General features: G+C 45.2%; 1 protein-coding gene and 1 long non-coding RNA gene across 4 annotated transcripts in view; one reads left to right on the top strand and one right to left on the bottom strand.

The window, feature by feature from the left end:
• Positions 1 to 3187: 3187 nt before the first annotated feature.
• On the bottom strand, positions 3188 to 11173 carry LOC310664929. 2 transcript variants are annotated; one of them, XR_014505115.1, is made up of 2 exons: positions 11067 to 11173; positions 3188 to 4489 (listed from the first exon to the last, which is right to left on the bottom strand). It is a non-coding gene; the product is annotated as an uncharacterized lncRNA (long non-coding RNA). The 2 variants fall into 2 exon arrangements; XR_014505116.1 differs by lacking the exon at positions 11067 to 11173 and adding an exon at positions 10135 to 10602.
• Positions 9680 to 17862, top strand: part of SP3 (Sp3 transcription factor) — a gene marked incomplete at its 5' end in the record, with an annotated part of 25501 nt that continues 17318 nt past the window's right edge. The window contains 3 exons of one of the 2 annotated variants that reach the window (XM_083408267.1): positions 9680 to 10126; positions 10623 to 10789; positions 11029 to 11133. In XM_083408267.1, coding sequence (XP_083264393.1) covers positions 10120 to 10126; positions 10623 to 10789; positions 11029 to 11133 — 279 coding nt within the window. Of the gene's footprint in view, positions 10127 to 10612; positions 10790 to 11028; positions 11134 to 17862 lie in introns of those variants that run through there. The other variant, XM_083408266.1, reaches the window with a different exon arrangement.

Raw genomic sequence — 17862 nt, 5'->3', positions numbered from 1 at the left:
TTTTTTACTTTAAAATATCATTGTTCTCTTAAAAAGAAAATTCTCAGTGCTACACCTGTAAAGGCTTTAAGCTACTGTACTTGCTCCTTTAAAATGGGATAAAAATGTACTTGTTTAATTAAATCACTGATGTTGAGATCAAATGCAATCATTTACTGAAGCTGCAACTATAGTATTGGGGAGTAGAATATATTCTTTTCCGATTTATTTCAGTTTTTTAAAAAAGGAAAGACAAACAAGGAATGACAATCATAATGTGCCGAAAGAGGGTATTTATTCGCTCATAAAATTGCAAAATGTAACTGCTTGGGAAGGTTGTAGTTTCATTTCACTGCTGTGAGATTTGGCGATTCCTCTTACAGAGCTGATCATTATTATAATCCAACCAGTGAAAGATTAAAACAAAACTTTTTATTTTTAAAGGCAGTAAATTTGGGGCAAGTTTTATGTGGCACCCCTTTATATTATGCTTTGTTTGTTTTTTGGTGCTGTTGAAGCAGCAGATAAGCACACGAGATGTTTTAGAAACAGATTTCTTTTTCTATATTTCTTTCCCAAGGTAAGAGTATAATGAGAACCGAACTTGAAATCAGTCCATTACATTCATTGGAAATTAGACATCTTTGTATCGCCCCGATTTCTAAATTGGTCAGGCCAGAGGGAACGGCAACAGTCCTATTCCGCTTATAGGGGATCTTTTTTTAAAGTTGAAGTTGGTTGTTTTTGAAACTAAGAAATGAAGTTCAAATAAGCGATTTCCTCCTTGCCCATTGCGGCATCCTTACAACCCTACACCAATTATAGCTTCTTAGCTCACGTTGACGCCTATTTCAACTCTAGGTTTTCATTGCCTTTCGTCTCCCATAGCATATCGTCGCCCTCCCTGATGAAAAAACGTGAATGTAAAGAAGAGATTGGCAACTGGTAGCCCTCAGATTGGATCCAGTCTTCAAAGCAGCATTGTCCAGCCCCTATCTCTTTTCTCCTTCCTATCTGAGCCGTGAAACAGCTCAAAAGGAGGAAGACATAGATCTGAGTCTGTGAGCAAGAGGAGGACTTCTCGTTTTAACTGGTGCGCTCCAATTATTCTCCCTCTCACCTTCTTTCAGGGAAGTCACGCCAGAAGGAAGACTGGGCTGCAAAACTCGTATTTCTCCTTAATTGCTGCGTCCCACCTTCTCATTCCAGATGAAGGGGAGTGGCGGTTTGGTTTGCCAGAAGGCTATTTTAAGTGACGAAATGGCCATCCAAGGAATACTCCATGACAAAGGATCTAGAGCACTCATTTCCCAACCGGAGGCCATGTGGCCTCCTTGCGGTCCCCAGGATATTTCAAGAGGGGTGACTGCCAGGAGTTCCAGGAACAAAGTATAAAAGGGAGCTGGCGGTTAATAGCTGGCAGGCTGCCCAGGATGCTTCACAGAACTTGCCCAAGGTGTTCCTCATAGCATAGATAAGAAGGTGCTGATAGAATCTCAGTAGGTTGGTAAGTTTAAAAGTAAAGGTAAAGCTAAAGGAACCCCTGACCGTTAGGTCCAGTCGTGGCCGACTCTGGGGTTGTGGTGCTCATCTCGTTTTATTGGCCGAGGGAGCTGGCGTACAGCTTCCGGGTCCTGTGGCCAACATGACTAAACCGCTTCTGGCGAACCAGAGCAGCGCACGGAAACGCCCTTTACCTTCCCGCCGGAGCGGTACCTATTTATCTACTTGAACTTTGACATGCTTCCGAACTGCTAGGTTGGTAGGAGCAGGGACTGAGCAATGGGAGCTCACCCCGTTGCAGGGATTCAAATACCGCCGACCTTCTGATCGGCAAGTCCTAGGCTCTGTGGTTTAACCCACAGCGCCACCTGTGTTCCGCAAGTTTAAAAGTAGAGAAGTAAAAAAAGAGGAAAAATTACCTCCCTGGGTAGCAAATAGCACTAATTACAGTCCTGTTATCAGCAGAGATCCGAAGCCCGCTTGCTATGCCATCGCCATCTTGGAATCGCCCTACCTCCTTCTAGAAGAGGAAGTCAGGGCCACAGGTGAAAAATACACACACACAAAAAAATATTTTTTAAAAAGTCCTGGCTCTCCGCTTGGTCAATCATAAGTGGGTAAGGGAGGGGGGCACCAGGGTGTGGTGCTCCTTTTTGCCACGTGCATTTTCTTGGAGCAGTCCTGGTTTGTTTCCAGTGGGAGAGGGCCATCACTGAGGCTCCCGTTATGACCAGTGCATCCCACAATCCAGAGCCCCCAGGTCAGGTAAGTTCGGTGCTGGGGTATGGGTAGGGTTGGGCAAGCCAGAGCTGCTTGTTGCTCCCACTAGTGCTGGGCCCAGTGGCAGCCTGGGCGTGACTGCAAGGCGCAGGGCGCCATCCACCCGTGCTTAGTGGATCAGGGCCTTTGGATGTTGCAGAGGGGCAAAGGGCCCATCAGCACTGTCAGCCTGGCTCTGCAAGGCGTGGGGCGAAATTCACCCCAGCGCCTAGCCAAGTCTGGTGCTGCTGACGTGCATCTAGTAAATAGCTGTCTACTCAGAAGCCACACTTTCAGTGGGACTTACTCCCAAGTAAGGGTGTGTGGGGCTATATCTAGGCAGCCAGGGCTCCTCCGGATGGCAAGATATTTTTGCAGTAGATCAGTGAGGACCACTTGCTTTTTAAAATTCTCCCATATATACAGAACTCCCTGTGCACCTTTTGGAATGTATCTGTAGATTTTCCCATGTGTGTCAAATAAGTGGAGTCAAGCAAGTGTTGTTTACTTTTTTTAATACATGGAAGATGGATCGCCCTCATGCACTAGGAAAGATGACCTATGGGGTCCCTTCCATGATTCTATGGTTTTCTGCTTCAATGTTTCATTATGTTCCTATCATTTTATGTGATTGTACTTTGTATGAATTACAAAGAAAACGTGTGCCATTTACAAACAAAACTTTTAAATAGCTACCTTTCTACCAGTAAGACGGGGGGAGGGGCCATGGGCATAGCCAGGATTTTTGTTAGGGGTGGGGACAGAAGCTCAGATTTGTATTGATTTTTACTTATTTGGCTACGCCCATGGGGGGGGGACCACAGGAAGGAAACAAGGTTGGAAGGGGGCCACAATCAGAAAAAGGTTGGGAAACACTGATCTAGGCCATGAACTAATAAGCAGAGGAATGGAAACAGGTAAGCATATTACAGCGAAAACAATGTGCAAGTATAAAAATATAATTTTATTGAGTAGAATGTATCATCAGTAGTATCAATACAAAGTGGTAAGGATCTCCAACATGTGCATTGAAACAGCTTTCAGCTTGTACTTGTTTTGAGCAAAAGGAAAAGGCGTTTTTGAAGGTTGTTTTAGTACCTTAAATGGGTGGAGAGTATATTGGGCCAAGATGACTCACCTCAAAATTTTTGCTAGGTGAAAAATATCCTTTCCTTTGCTATTTCTGATCTCTCAACATAGGGGTATCTGAGTCAACTAATCCATTGCTGTCAAGATAACAACATTCTCACCAGACCTCTAAAATAGTGTTTTAAACTTGAGCCTGAAATGACATTTGCTTCCCAGTAATGATGGAAAACACCAGTGATGTCCATGGTATAATCTGTTTGGGTCATCACAGTCATTTCAAAAGCCTTTAACAGCAGTATTTCTGAGCTATGTTATATGTTTGCATAGGCCCTTGGGTTCTTTTGAATTATTTTGTGCTTCAGTGTGTTTGTCACATCAACCCAGCTTCAGTAAATGGAATAGCATGCAAACACATGGCAACTCTGTTGAATAACTGTTTATCACTGTCCACTTGTTGCTTGTTTGGAAACACCTCCCTTATTGTGGCTAATTTTGTTCCATGAATAAAGCCTGTAAGAAACCTGAGAGTATTTTAGAAAGCCCTCTAATATTATTGGGTCTTTCAACCAAATGCACCATAATGAATATGCTTGAAAAACATTTGTGGAACCTCTGGAATTGCTGTCATCTGGAGTTAATCACTTGGTGATATATAGACAATACTGCCATGACTTGGGGTTCCTTGCACCTTAAATACACATACATTTTTATTATGAAGGGCATCACATCTGGTTCTTGATACAGAGTCAGTGGTGATGGACTATGACAATTTTGTTGCATCGCTCAGCACACGGCACTACCATTTTGTCTTCTTTTTTGTTCCTACGTACAGCTTGCCGCAGCTTCCTTCTAGATGCAAAGGTAGCCTTGTGTATTTTGTGAAAATACATTACCTTCCGGACTACTATCCCAATCCACGTTCTCATACAAATTCCGTATTTATACAGTGCGCTCCAGTGCTTGACTCTTCATTCATTTTATTCCACAAGTCTATGTGAAAGGCACTTCTGGTATCCTTATACTTTTCATCAACTAATATACACAGGCCATGCATCAAGTCTTCCCGTCTCCTCTTTCTGGCTGAGCCCCTGGAACTACTTTCAGTACAGGGGCTGGCATTGTTTGGCTGCTGGGAGATTTGCGTACATTACGCGTGCCACTGTAAAAAAAAAGTAAAAAAGTAAAAAATTACAAATGTTTCAAATAAAATATATTCACAATAACCCATAAAAGCTTTTTTTAAAAAATATGTTGGGGGATCTAACAGTGCCAACTTATGTTTAATGTCAAACAATATGGGTTCCTTTATCACAATTACTTCTACTTAATGTATCAAAAACACCTTACTGGGCCTTTGATAAGGGAAAATGTGGTAATGTCTGCTATCTTACATTTTCCAACTAGCTAATTTTCCTTATTATTTTTTTCGGGGCAAAGGGAGTTTCATCATGGCTGATGAATTTTCCACTCTAAGGACTAGGTTTCAGACCTTTGTCCCATTTAACTGGTGGCATGGCTTTACTATTCAGCTTTCATTGTCACCTAACATACTACCAAACCATTCCTATCTTAAAAAAACCAAATTCTTTTGTTATTCTGCCACAATTGACATAAACATACAATCTTTATATAGATTTACAAATACTACCAAAGCAGTTATTTTTATTTCATTTATTAAATCTGTATACCCGCCTTCATCTCAGGACGGTTCACGACAGAAAAATACGAAATACATAAGAAAAGCAAGAACATTAAAGACACAAACCAATGAACGCCCCTCCCCTCCCCAAACACATTTAGAAGGGCATTGGGTATTAATCAGCCAGGCTGAAGAGGAATGTTATAGCCTGGCACCTAAATGTGTATAATAAAGGCACTAGCAGAATTTCCCTGGGGAGAACCTTCTATAAATGGGGAGCCACCAACTTGGATGGCTTTAAAAGAGGATCAGACAAATTCATGGAGGATAAAGCTCATCATTGGCTAGTAATCACAATAGCTGTGTTCCACTTCTGAATACTCATTGCCTTTAGTCACAAGTGGGCAGAGTGCTGCTGTGTTCATGCCCTGCTTGCATGCTTTCCACATGCATTTGGTTTGCCACTGTGAAAACAGGATGCTGGACTAAGTGAGCCATGGGCCTGATGTAGCAGGCTCTTTTCATGTAAACCACAATGAAACTTTACTATAGGGATGGCTGTAAAAATACATATGAAACAGATACCATGAATTGCCAGTGACATCTATCACTGTACTGAAAGCTGCTCTCAAAGCTCAAGTGTTTTAATGGCTCCATATTATTCTATACCACAGCACAGGCTAGGCCTAGGGTTCAGTTGGTTAAATAAAAATTGAACTCCGCTTTCATGTCATTGTTGGACCTTTTCTCTGATCTGGAGTTTAATTTGTTCTTTGGTGTTTGTTTGATATCTGCAAATGACTGTGGTTCTCAACATTATACATGTATAGAGTGTGTATCACTATAAGCAACCTTTGAAAACTGTTGCTCCTGTGTTGAAAGAGTATGCATGCACCAGACATGCAGAGTCTCAACCCCATTTGAAAAGCCCTACTCATCAAATCCTGAAAATTTATTCAAAACACAAGTTTGACAGCTTTATCTATGTGGTGTGTAACACAATACCATTGCACAGTAGCGTAGACAGATTTGCAGTCAGACAGGCACTATACTAAAACTTTAACAGGATAGATGAAAGGCAATAAAAAAAAAATTAAAGCCATTTTCCACATAATCAGATATTTTGAGCATGTGTGTGTATATATATTTGAATATGTCTCTTTGTACGTATTATGTTTTCTGGGGGACACATAATATAATGTAATAATATATAATATAATAATATATAATATAATATTTCTTAAGGAAATCAGCCCTGAGTGCTCACTGGAAAGACAGATCCTGAAGCTGAGGCTCCAATATTTTGGCCACCTCATGAGAAGAGAAGACTCCCTGGAAAAGACCCTGATGTTGGGAAAGATTGAGGGCACAAGGAGAAGGGAACGACAGAGGACGAGATGGTTGGACAGTGTTCTCGAAGCTACTAACATGAGTTTGACCAAACCGTGGGAGGCAGTGGAAGACAGGAGTGCCTGGCGTGCTCTGGTCCATGGGGTCACGAAGAGTTGGACATGACTAAACAACACCACACACACACACACACACACACAGTTACATAATGCTCTGGATATGTAACTTTTGGGTTGCGAACGTGGCAAACCTGGAAGTGTATACTTCTGGGTTTCACCGTGCGCGCAGAAGCGCTCATCATGCCGCGTGTGTGCGCAGAAGTGGTGCCTCCAGTTACAGACTTTTCAGGTTAAGTACGGACCTCCAGAACAAATTTAATTCGTATCCAGAGGGTCCACTGTATATATATATATATTGTGTCCCCTAGAAAACATAATACAAAGAGACACATTCAAATCTACTCTCACTCTTCATTAAAACTGAATCCATGACCTTTTATCAAACTTGAAGAAGTTCTATCTAAAAGAACAAACTGGGGCAAACATGACACTGTTTGCTTACAGTTATTTATATATTCCAGGGACAATATTTTTCTTGGCAGTTTCAAAGATTGTAAAAAACATCCATTAACCGTTACTGTTTGTGAACATGCTATCTGAAGGACCATCTTCTCCCACACAACCTTTCCCACATATTAAGATCAATGGAAGCCCTCTTCCGTCTCCTGAAAATACATCTGGTTGGGATAAGAGAAAAGGCCTTTCTCGCTACTGCGGCCTGAACTGATCCCTCCCAAGGCCGGCCTTGCTTCTTCCCTAATGGCAGTTCGCCATATTACCAAGACAACCCTTTTTAGGAAAGATTTTCAGTGTTTTGAATTGGTTGCAAGCTTTTGATTTCTGTATTCCCTCTGCTGAGAGTAGTTACTACATCTAACCTCTGAAGCTGTGTGTGTCCACGGTTCCCTTTCACTGATGAACTGGGGTTCAATGAACAGTGCCCAACAGCTACTTTCACATTAGCTGCCCAAAATGTCTCATAAATCAGTATTAATTTTCATGCTTACATTATTATTAAGTCAGGATCATGGGTTAATGCAATATGTTCAGGGGTACAAAAAACCTCACATTATTCATTTACATGGTTTCCTGTTGGCTTGAGGCAGAAAGTGTCTAGGCCACAGAGCACTGCAGCCAATGAGTCGCTAGGAGCACTGGGGGGGGGGGGGGGAGTCTGAGCTGATAGGCAAGGTGGAGGTAGTTGTGGTGATGGTGCTGTCAAGCCAGATCTCCCTCTTCTGCTGCAAGCCTCCTTTCAGCTTTCTTGCGCCCACAACCAAAATAAGGGGGAAACTCGCTTGTGCTTTAAAATAAAAATATGCAATATTTTAAATATGGATGAATTCATGACTATTCCCTTGCCTTAACTGAAAGTAATCCAAAACTGAAACAGAAAAATGATTCTGCTTTGATCAGTTTTATAACTGCACACCATCTGATAACATGAACACCATCCATTCTTGGCCAGCCACAAATAGACATAGAAAAGGAGGAAGTCTCGTGTATATTGGTCTATTGTACCTGCACTTAGAACATAATGACCAAATCCTGGCAATTTCAACGCCTGATGAACAGACTGTATTTCATAACATATAGCATCCAACTTATTCCCGTCATGTGCTGTGTCAGTTATTATGCTCACTAAATGCTTTTCACTAAGATGTCAAAAAGTCCTGAACTAACCACAGATTGTATGCTGAAGTCCCCCACCCCATAGTAAAATAGCTGCTGGTATCCTGTGAGTACACTTACTAGAATGTTAGCACCACTTAACAATATCAGTTAGTTCTTAGCAAACATGGACAGTATAAGAACGCATGTCTTCAAGAGTTCAACACTGCCTTCAAGCCAACCTCAAACTCCACAAGGGATCTATACAAAAATATATAAAACAATCCCTATGCTATTTATAGTTGAAGTGCATTTTGGTGTGACACATATCAGTAACAAAAATCCAATACACATCTAAAAAAACCCATCCATGTAATTTTGACAAATTTATACAGATCCTAATTCAAGAAATGCTTGAGGATTAGTGCCTGATCCATTAGAATTAAATCAATGGATATTTCTCCATTGATCTCAGTGGGAGATGGAATTGCTTTCTTCGGGAACAATTCAGAACCATTATAATCACAGTTACAGGTAGGTAGCTGTGTTGGTCTGCCAGTCGAAACAAAATAAGAAAAAAGGTATCTGAAGAAGCGTGCATGCACACAAAAGCTCATACCAAAAACAAACTTAGTTGGTCTCTAAGGTGCTACTGGAAGGAATTTCACTATAATCATGGCAGTTTTGCCACTGAGAAATGTGGATTACTGCTTTTGTGCTTTAAGTGGTATGTATTTTATATATATATATATATATATGTTGCTCTATGAACTCACAGTGAGCAATGTAAAAGCTTATTATTTAAAACCATGGAGAGAGAAATTAGAGATGCTCAACTGTTTATAATTTTAAAACTCAAGTGTTTTACTAAGCTCATCATTCGCCAAGACGAAGCCCCATTCATATTCAAAACTCTCTTAACCGGAGACTAAAGACTGGAAGTCAATGTCCTTTTAGCTCGTGGGAACTAAGGCCTGCAATATTTTTAAAAAAGAAACCCGCTTCTGGGAAAAAAGTTAACAGATGAAATTAACACGTAGGCACAAGGCCCGAGTCTGGCACTTCAGGGCCTTCAAAACATTCGCAAGCGAGGCCTGATTGGCCCGCAGCGCGCCGACATTTTAACTGGAGAATTTTTTATTATTTTTTGGGGGAGGGGGTGGTTTTGTTTTCGGTCCATAAGCGCAGCCTCCAACTTTCCCTCCACCTCCCTAGAGCCGCTGTCACAAAACGCTGAGTGGCAGCCGGAACGAGGGAGAATTCAAACCCCGCCGAGTCTCCCACGGAAATCGAGAAGGGCCCGAGGAGAGAACCGCTCTGAGGGAAGCAGGCCTCAAGCGCTTTATAAAGCTTTCTCATGAGGGAAAAGGCCAACAGCCCTGACGCGGCTGCCTCAGGGCCTCTCTCCCCCTTTCAACCGGAGGTTTAGGCAGCCGTCGCGGCCTGGCTCTCCCCCCCCCCCACCTCAGCCCGAGCCCACCCGAGCAAGGCCTCGCTCATTGTCTCTCACACAAACCCTGGCAAACAGGAAGCCACCTCGGCAAGGGAGGGGGGAGGAGGGGAGCGGGGGCCGCTCCCGCAAGCGGGCTGAGCGACAGGAGGCGAGGGCCAGTGAGAGCGCGGGCCGCGCGGCGCCGCAGCCAATGAGCTGCCTGGAACGCCGCGAGAGCAAAGTGGAGGGGGGGAGGCGGGAGTTCCGGGCCAGCTCTCAGGGCGGGCGGGCGCGCGCGCGCAAGGCGGCGGTAGTAGTGGTGGTGCTGGCGGTGTCGGCCGGGCCCCCTCTTCCCTTTTGCTCCAAGCTCCACCTTTCGGCTTCCTCGCACCGTCAATCAAAACAAGTGGGGGGGGGGGACCCCGGAGTGGGAGCCAGGCCGCCGCCGCCTCCTCCTCCTCCACCACCACCAGCAGAACCACCTCCGCCGCCGCCGCTTCAACCCCGCGCGCACAATAAGCATGTCCCCGGCGGTGGCGACAGCAGCAGCAGCAGCAGCGGCGGCTGCCTAGCCGTAGCAGCGGCAGCGGGCGCCAGCGGGGCCTGCGCGCCAGAGACCAGCGGGGTTCAAGCCAGCGCTTTTCCTTCCTTCCTCCCTTCCCTCCTCGCCTGCCAAGTCGCTCGCTCGTCCTCCCGCCATGACCGGTACGTACGGGGCCTTGTTGTTGGGGAACCGCCGCCTCGGTTGCTGCTCGTCCGCCGCCGCCGCCGCGCGTGTCTGCCTGCGAGTGTGGCTGGAGCGGCACTGGCTGAGCAGGAGGAGCAGAGCCAGGGGGAGGAGGGAGAAAAGAGGGGCAGGGGCAGCAGGGACGGCGGCAGCGGCGCGGAGGGAGGGAGGGAGGAGGAGGAGGAGGAGGGAACAGAGGGAGGGGAGCAGAGGGAAAGCAGGGCGGGCTCGCCTTGCGCGGGAGGGAGCGAGCCAGCGAGCGAGCAAGCGCCGGGGTGATGGGGAAGGGAGGGGGCGAGCGCGCCCGCCAGTGACTCTCCTCCCCTCCCCCCTCCGACCGATTCTTTCCGCCCCCCCCCCACCGCCCAACTTCTCCTTCCAACCCCCCCCCCGCACCACCAAACAACCCGGCCTATCTTTTTTTTTCTAACCCCCCCCTTCTCCAACTACTCCCCCCCCCCGTTATGCGCGCAGCTCCGGAGAAGCCCGTGAAACAAGAGGAAATGGCTGCCTTGGACGTGGACAGCAGCGGCGGCGGCAGCAACAGCGGCGGCGGCCCCCACGGCGAATATCTGCAGCACGGGAACGGCGGCTCTGCAGCGGCTTCGGCCGACGCCTCGGACGAGTCGGGCACCCCGCAGGTGAGAGGCGGGAGGGCGGGTGAAGCAGCAGGCTTCGGGCCCGGAGCCCTTCTCTTTCCCCCTCCTCCCCACCCCCCGGCGGTGACACGTCGCGAGCGCGGGGTTTCGGTGGCTGCGGCGGCGCCGCTGCTGCTGCTGCTGCGCGGGCGGAGGGAAGGGGACCGACGGAGACGCGCCCCGCGCTAACCCACCTCTCCCGCCGCCTGTCTCCCGCTCCCCCCCCCTTCACCCCACCCCAGGACACCCAGCCGTCGCCGCTGGCGCTCTTGGCGGCTACCTGCAGCAAGATCGGGCCGCCGTCGCCGGAGGACGACGACGACGACGCTTCTCCGCCTGCCGGAGCGGTAAGTGCCCGCCCCGCCGCGCTCGCACGGCCTGCCGGAGAAGGGGGGGGGGAGAGAGGCAGAGACGCCGCAGACCGACCGCCCGCCCGGGGGGAGGGACGCGGAGAGACACCGCAGAGCACTGCCCGCCCGCCCGGGGGAGGGACGATCGCAAGGCCGACCTGCCGGGGAGAGGGGGTCCCCGAGCTCCCCTGCGTCTCCGGGAGGAGCCGGGCGGGCGGGCGGGCTCCCTGGGGTGGGTGGGGGGAGAGAGGAGGAGGAGGAGGCGGCGGCACCGGGACATCCCCTCGAGCCTCTGAATGCCGCGGCGCCTCTCGTTGCATCTTCAAACGGGGCTTGACGGGGCGGCGGCGCAGGTTTGGGGAGGTGGGGGGGGGAGGCAGGCAGAGAGGCGGGAAGCTTTGGTTTCTCCCGCTCACCCCTCCTCCTCCCCACCCCAAGGCAAAGGGAGGTCTATCTGGGCTTTCCACCCCCACCCCACCTTTCAAAAAAGTGAACCATCATCCACCCCACCCCCCTTCCTGCTCCTGAATGTCAGCTGTCACCCCGGAACCCCGCAGCAGCACAAAATGTAGGCTGGGTTGAAGGAGAGGAGGAAGCGAGAAGACACTTTAAGGGCAAAATGGCTGGTTGGAGGGAAGGGGGGGAAAGGAGAAAAGAAAAGGCAGCCTGTACTCCCTAGCGGAAGCAAGCTATTTTGAACGCTGTTTCTGGGCGCAGTTAACAGTACACTGCAGATCAGTGTGTGTGTGTGTGTGTGTGTGTGTGTGTGTGTGTGTGTAAAAAAGGGAAGTTTTGACACTCAAACCACCACCACTTTGCTTTCTTTCCTTGTGTGTTATCTGCCCGGTTAATACCCTGACTAGTTTTTAGAGGTGCCTGCTAGGAATAGGATTTGACGGAAAACAACATGTCAGTGCTTTGCTGTTAAAAAGGAGCAGGTTTGAAGTGTGTGTGTGGGGGGGGCGGTTAATTGAAATGCAAGTTTTAAGTGGTGGGATGATTTGGCATTTTACGTTAACCTTTCAGATTTGATTCCATGGGTTTGCCAGAAATGGATACTCTCTTTAATTTTCGAACGCGTCTGTACGTGGGTGATATAGGGAATTGTATGTTCGATGCCTAATGAAAATCTTCATCTTTTCTGTGGCTTCCTGGTTGTTCTCTAGATAGTGTTTATGGTGTGAATAGGAATGAGTATTGCGGCGGAGGGGAATAGAATGATTAGGTAAGCTGTATGTGGATAGCATGGGAGAACCTTCATTAGCTTCAGTGACTGTTTGAATTCAGTCCTTTGCATACATGTGCATAAATCCCTTTGAATTCAGCAGGACTATTGAGTAAACACTCAATAGTCATACACTGTTCCAGTGTCATCTTAGATAACTTGAACCAGGTTATTTGGCATCTGATGGTCCCTTCTTAGTTTTAATGTATGCTTCTGTGGCCCCTTTGAGTGCTTATGAGCCCTGTCAATTTCCGTGGCATTTAAAAGCCATGTGAGTGGATTAAGGAATGTAGCCTCACACAGCAGAACGAAAAGTATTTATTATCTTCATTGCGCACCAGGAAGCTAAGATGTAGTTGAAGCTAATCACTTGTCCACAGCCTCAGTGAGTTAGTGTCAGAGCCTGGAATAGAGCCAAATTTTAACTTGCTCATCTGTGTCCTTCCAAATGTGTGACGCAAAGGAAAAATAATGCAGCAATGTAGTCTCTGGTTCTCAGAGAGCCTGAAGCAAGGTTTTCACATTCTCCATCCTACAATAAATTTATTAAAACAGTATCTAAAATGGCACTCAGGTAACGTTAAAACACTTATTTTGATAATGGTTTAGCCTTATAAATGGGATGAGCTTTTAAAAGGTAATTGGGAATTGGCTACAGGAAATGTGGGCAGGCAAGAAGCAGGCATGTGAGACGGAGACAGAAAAAAAGGAGAGTGAAAAAGAGCACAAATGAAAAAGACCTTTCCACAAAATGTTATGGTTCCCTGCAAATATTTATATGTTTGGATAAATGGTTTAAATCAAGTGGTGGGCGTCCTTTTTATGTTGACAGCCACATTCCCTTGGTGGTAATTGGTTTGGTACCTTTTATTGACTGTATGTCATGGCCAAAGCAAAAAATGGGTAAGGAATACCTCTTTTTACTCAATAGCTCCTCTCTGAATGGTAGTTTGGCACCAATAGGAGCTTTTTTCTTAGCCTAATTTCCATCTGAGGGTAGGCAGGGCCAAAGAGGAGAGGCCTCGGATCCAGACTAGAATTATGGTTCCCACCCCTTTTTCTAACCATTTCTCTCAGTGTGCCTTTCTCCAACTATAACTAATCCAGGATGTAGCTGATCACACATGGCGTTCTCTTGTGCTTTTCGTAATACTAGTAATTCTGAGACCTCTGATGGTATTTCTACATATCAAATATATAAATAATGGCAGTAGATGAAAATAGTTGGAGAAGAGAAGCATTGGCGTGAATTTTCCTGAAAGGAATCTTCTAGAGTAGATACTTCCTTAATGGCATTTAATGGAATGTTCCTTAACGAAATGAATCATTGCAAGTGAAAGTGCTAACTAAATAGCAACAAAACGATCTCATCTTTGTGTCTCATCTCTGGTATCAATGAATTCTCCTGTGAATGGGAAGGGAAATTGCAAACACATTCTTACACACTCAGATAAGAAAGCAAGCCACCTACCACAAATTTCTCATCCACAACGAGATGTCGCTAAAAGTAATTGTCAGCATTTATAATAATTGGAAAAAGGAACTGGGTTCCCCCCAAGCCTTTTAAGATTTAAATTATGCATGTCCAACTTCTTATCAAACTTTCCAATGCAGCGAGGATCAAGTCACAATATTTGCATCCCCAAATTCAGTTTACTTTAGACTTCACCCTAGTAACTTGCAAAGTTGATTTCTGGATTAGACTACTATAGTCTAGCCATGCTTCAGATATTTAACAGGAAGTTCAATTATGAGAATTGTCTTCCGGAATTTAGAATTTTGCCGCAGATATAATGCTAATATTTCCTTGCCATTTAATTAGGACTAATTTTGTAGAGTGTGCTTTACACTAAAGTCTAGTTCAGGTATCACAGCAGTTCGGCCATTGTGAACAGGATTTGAAATGGTTCTCTCTCCTCATGTGACCACTTCTGATTCCTAGTTAACACATCACAATAGTTGAAAACGAGTTATGATTTGATGTGAAAGGGAAATGTGTTGGTGCCTGCTACTCAAAAGTTCTCATGGTATTTCTTTCCCAGTGCTGAATATCCACCACAGACAAAACAAGCCAAGTCTGATTTGTTGCATCATCTGAAATTTCTTTTATGGTTTGTTTTCCTAGAACCAAGGACAAACCTTGTTTGTTTCTAGTGGTTTTTAGATGACATGTCAGCCTACGACTGGCTTATCTCTGGCATGACATCAGGAATGAGAGAGTATTGCTATTAACTACACTTTGTTTTAAGTGGTGGTTTAATGTGGCATGCGAACAAGGCCAGTTGGTGTATCTGAATTGGTCAAACAATAGCAAATTGGAAGTTTGTGCTGAATATAGCAAGCCCAAATTATCGCCCCATTCTAAACATTATCTCCACGTAGGTCTCTCTGCCAGTTCTGCAAAAGAGTACAACCTTTTTGAACTTCCAGGGTCTCTACTGATTCCCCTGGAATTGCATCACTACCATTCTTCCAAATACTGAACTTTGTGGCCCTGCATCTAAATATTTGGCAGCAATTCACACGCATAGTGGGGGTTTCTGCATGCTTAGGGGTTCCCTTGGCTATTCACAGCAATACAAGGTTGTAAATAAACCCCCCAAAACATGGTTGGCCATGCTGAGGGTGGTAACTGGGAGAACAGAAGCTATATGAGTCTGGAACAACATATAGCATCTCAGAAGGGCATAGGGATAACGGCTGGGGAGTATGTGCCCTATGTCGTAAATGTTCCTTCTGTGCTACGTGGAGACATAGCATTGAGTGAGGAAGAAATGAGTCTTTCTCCAGAAACCAACTCACCTCCCGTTTTAAGAGGCTGGGGCTGACAGCCATCCTTGTTCCTGAGTAGTACATAACACAGCAAGAGGAGCTTTCAGAAGGTGCGTAAATAACAGAACTGATCACCAAACAGCACTGTTAGGTGTCCCTGACTGTAGTTCTACTTTTTTTTTTTTTAAAATGGTGAACTTAGTGGTCCCATTCCTATCAGATTGGCAGTGAAATGGCAACATCCACAAACAGTGTTCTGGCTTGTGTATATTTGCAGGACTTTCCAGATCTGCTGAACCAAATGATTTTGTACATTTAAATAACCAGGGCTAAAATTGTGCTGTGGGTGTCCGCTGAATTGGGGTGGGGGTGATAGGAAGGAGGGGACAGAACTGGCCTGTTTGAGCTACTAACATATAATAGTGTAACAACAACAACATATATATATATATATGTGTGTGTGTGTGTGTGTGTATATATATATATATATATATATATATTATGTCCAGTAGCACCTTAGAGACCAACTAAGTTTGTTCTCGGTATCTGAAGAATAGTGCATGCACATGAAAGCTTATACCGAGAACAAACTTAGTTGGTCTCTAAGGTGCTGTTGGACAATTTTTTAATTTTTTAAAAATATATTTCGACTGCGTCAGACCAGCAGGCTGCCTACCTGTATCTAGAACAAATAAATAATAATAAATGTATGGGCCGTGCATCTGACTGGGTTACCCAAGCCACTCTTGGCAGCTTTCGACAAATTAAAACACAGTAAGACATCAAACATTAAAAAAAAAAATTAACTGGAGGAGGCAGTTGGGGACAGGGAACATGTTCCTCATGGCATGTATTTGCCATGCAGCATAGTTTCCCGCTCACCTAACCCTGAGCTTCAGCAGTCAGTTCAATAGAAAAATTGCATTGTACTGTGCTGGTAAACTGCAAGGCTAGATGAAAGCTGAAAGGGGATTTCCAAATTCATCATCTCGGCCCCACCTTATTCCTTCTAAGAGAAGACTGGGTGCCCCAGGGCACCAAGTAGGGTACAGGAGAAGGATCCATAAAGAGACAAGGTAAGAGTTTCTACATGCTCTGGGGGGACTTCCCAAAAGAAAAATGGTGAGGTGTGAATCTTGCAGCTTCACTTCCCCCGTCTCCTAGGATGCAATAAGCTAAAAGGATTATCTTGTGTCGGGGTGGGTGGGTTAACAAGGAGGAAAGCTCTGCGGCTTGAAGTATCTGGAATGAGGTAGAAAAAAGCTCATGTGGCGAAGGGAGGGCACTTTTTGCTCGTGTTTCAAGACTTGATGAGCATTGTGCCTCCTGCTCACTTGGCCCTGAGCGTCAGTGATAATGCTGTATGAGGTTTTGCACGAGAGTATTCCTGCTGCCCTGGAGCCAACTGACTTGTGCTATTGTACAATCGGGAGCAGGGGATTTCCCAATAATTGATTCTCGAAATGCCTTGCAGGATCCCAAATTATAGAAGATTTAATACGGATCTTATATTGATACAGAACCGCTTCACTGTGTAATAAATGCCAACTTTTACATAGGTGCATAGCCTTTCTTGAAACCCGCGATAAGCTTTTTGCTGCAATTGCGTAGGCTGCCCTCCTGTTTGTTTGAATAGATAATGTTCCACTGAAAATGTAAGCAAAAGCCTGAGCGACGGTAGCAATAATAACATCGCGAAGTTTTAGAAATCAGTACTTTGTTTCTGAAACTGAATGATCTTCAGAAGTAGGACTTGTTGATGATAGGGGGAAAGACAATATTTTTATGAACTGGAAATATTATAAGTGTACTGGTGTAGCATTTGTATACCATAACTATAAGAGAAACTAATGTGTTTATATAAATAGCTCCCTGTGCTTGTGCTTTGAAGAACACTTAACCGGGAAGTTAAGTTCTGTTTAACTTGGTGGGATTTACTTCTAATTAAATATATTCAGTATTGAGGTTAAATCTAACGATGTTTACAGCGCACTGTAATAATGCAATACTTTGTACACAACCCAATTGTATAGTGGCAATATGTAGGCATTTTGTAAATTACGTATTGTCATAAGGAGCTGTAGGTAACTTAAATCTGACTGCTGGTATCTCTGGTAGACTTAAGAATCAGAAATCTGAGTACAGGCAACAACCTGTTTACACGTGATCATGCGCGCACAGCACTGAACCCGGAATTGACCTGAAAATATCACTAAAACGTCCCTAAAGGGACAGAAAGGAACACTTTATGCAGGCCCTCCTGATGCATGCTGGGATCCGGAACGTAACCCCTGTGCAAAAAGTTTTCAAAACTTAATTTCCAAAAAGAATGGCTTCTCACTTTTCTTTTTGAAGTTATTTTTTCTTAGCGCTCCACCGCTTAAAAAGATGCACGAACAAAGTCCAGTTACACTCCAAATTAACTGAGCTTAACATAAATTTCTTTTACTGGCCTGGTTCAGATGTTTGCTTGAACATGCTATGGTGACTCCCAGGTTCACACACGCCTCTGTCTTCCTTCACATGAGAAGAGGCGAAGAATGAAAGTTTTCAGATTCACCTTTGACTGCAGCAGGGTCCGATCTTTGAGGACTAGTTAGTTGAAAGAAAACCAGGATTATTTCCAAGGATTCATCCTAGTTTGTTTAACTGTAGTTGGAACGAAGGACAATTCCTTGTGTTCAGAAGTGGCAACAAAATGCTTTGCTGTATAAGATACCTGTCCCTGA

This window comes from Podarcis tiliguerta (assembly GCF_965153285.1).
Source record: "Podarcis tiliguerta genome assembly, chromosome: 1".
In the NCBI taxonomy this organism is placed as follows: Eukaryota; Metazoa; Chordata; class Lepidosauria; order Squamata; family Lacertidae; genus Podarcis; species Podarcis tiliguerta.
Note: the sequence above shows the minus strand (reverse complement) of the source record. Positions and strands in the feature narration are given on the sequence as shown.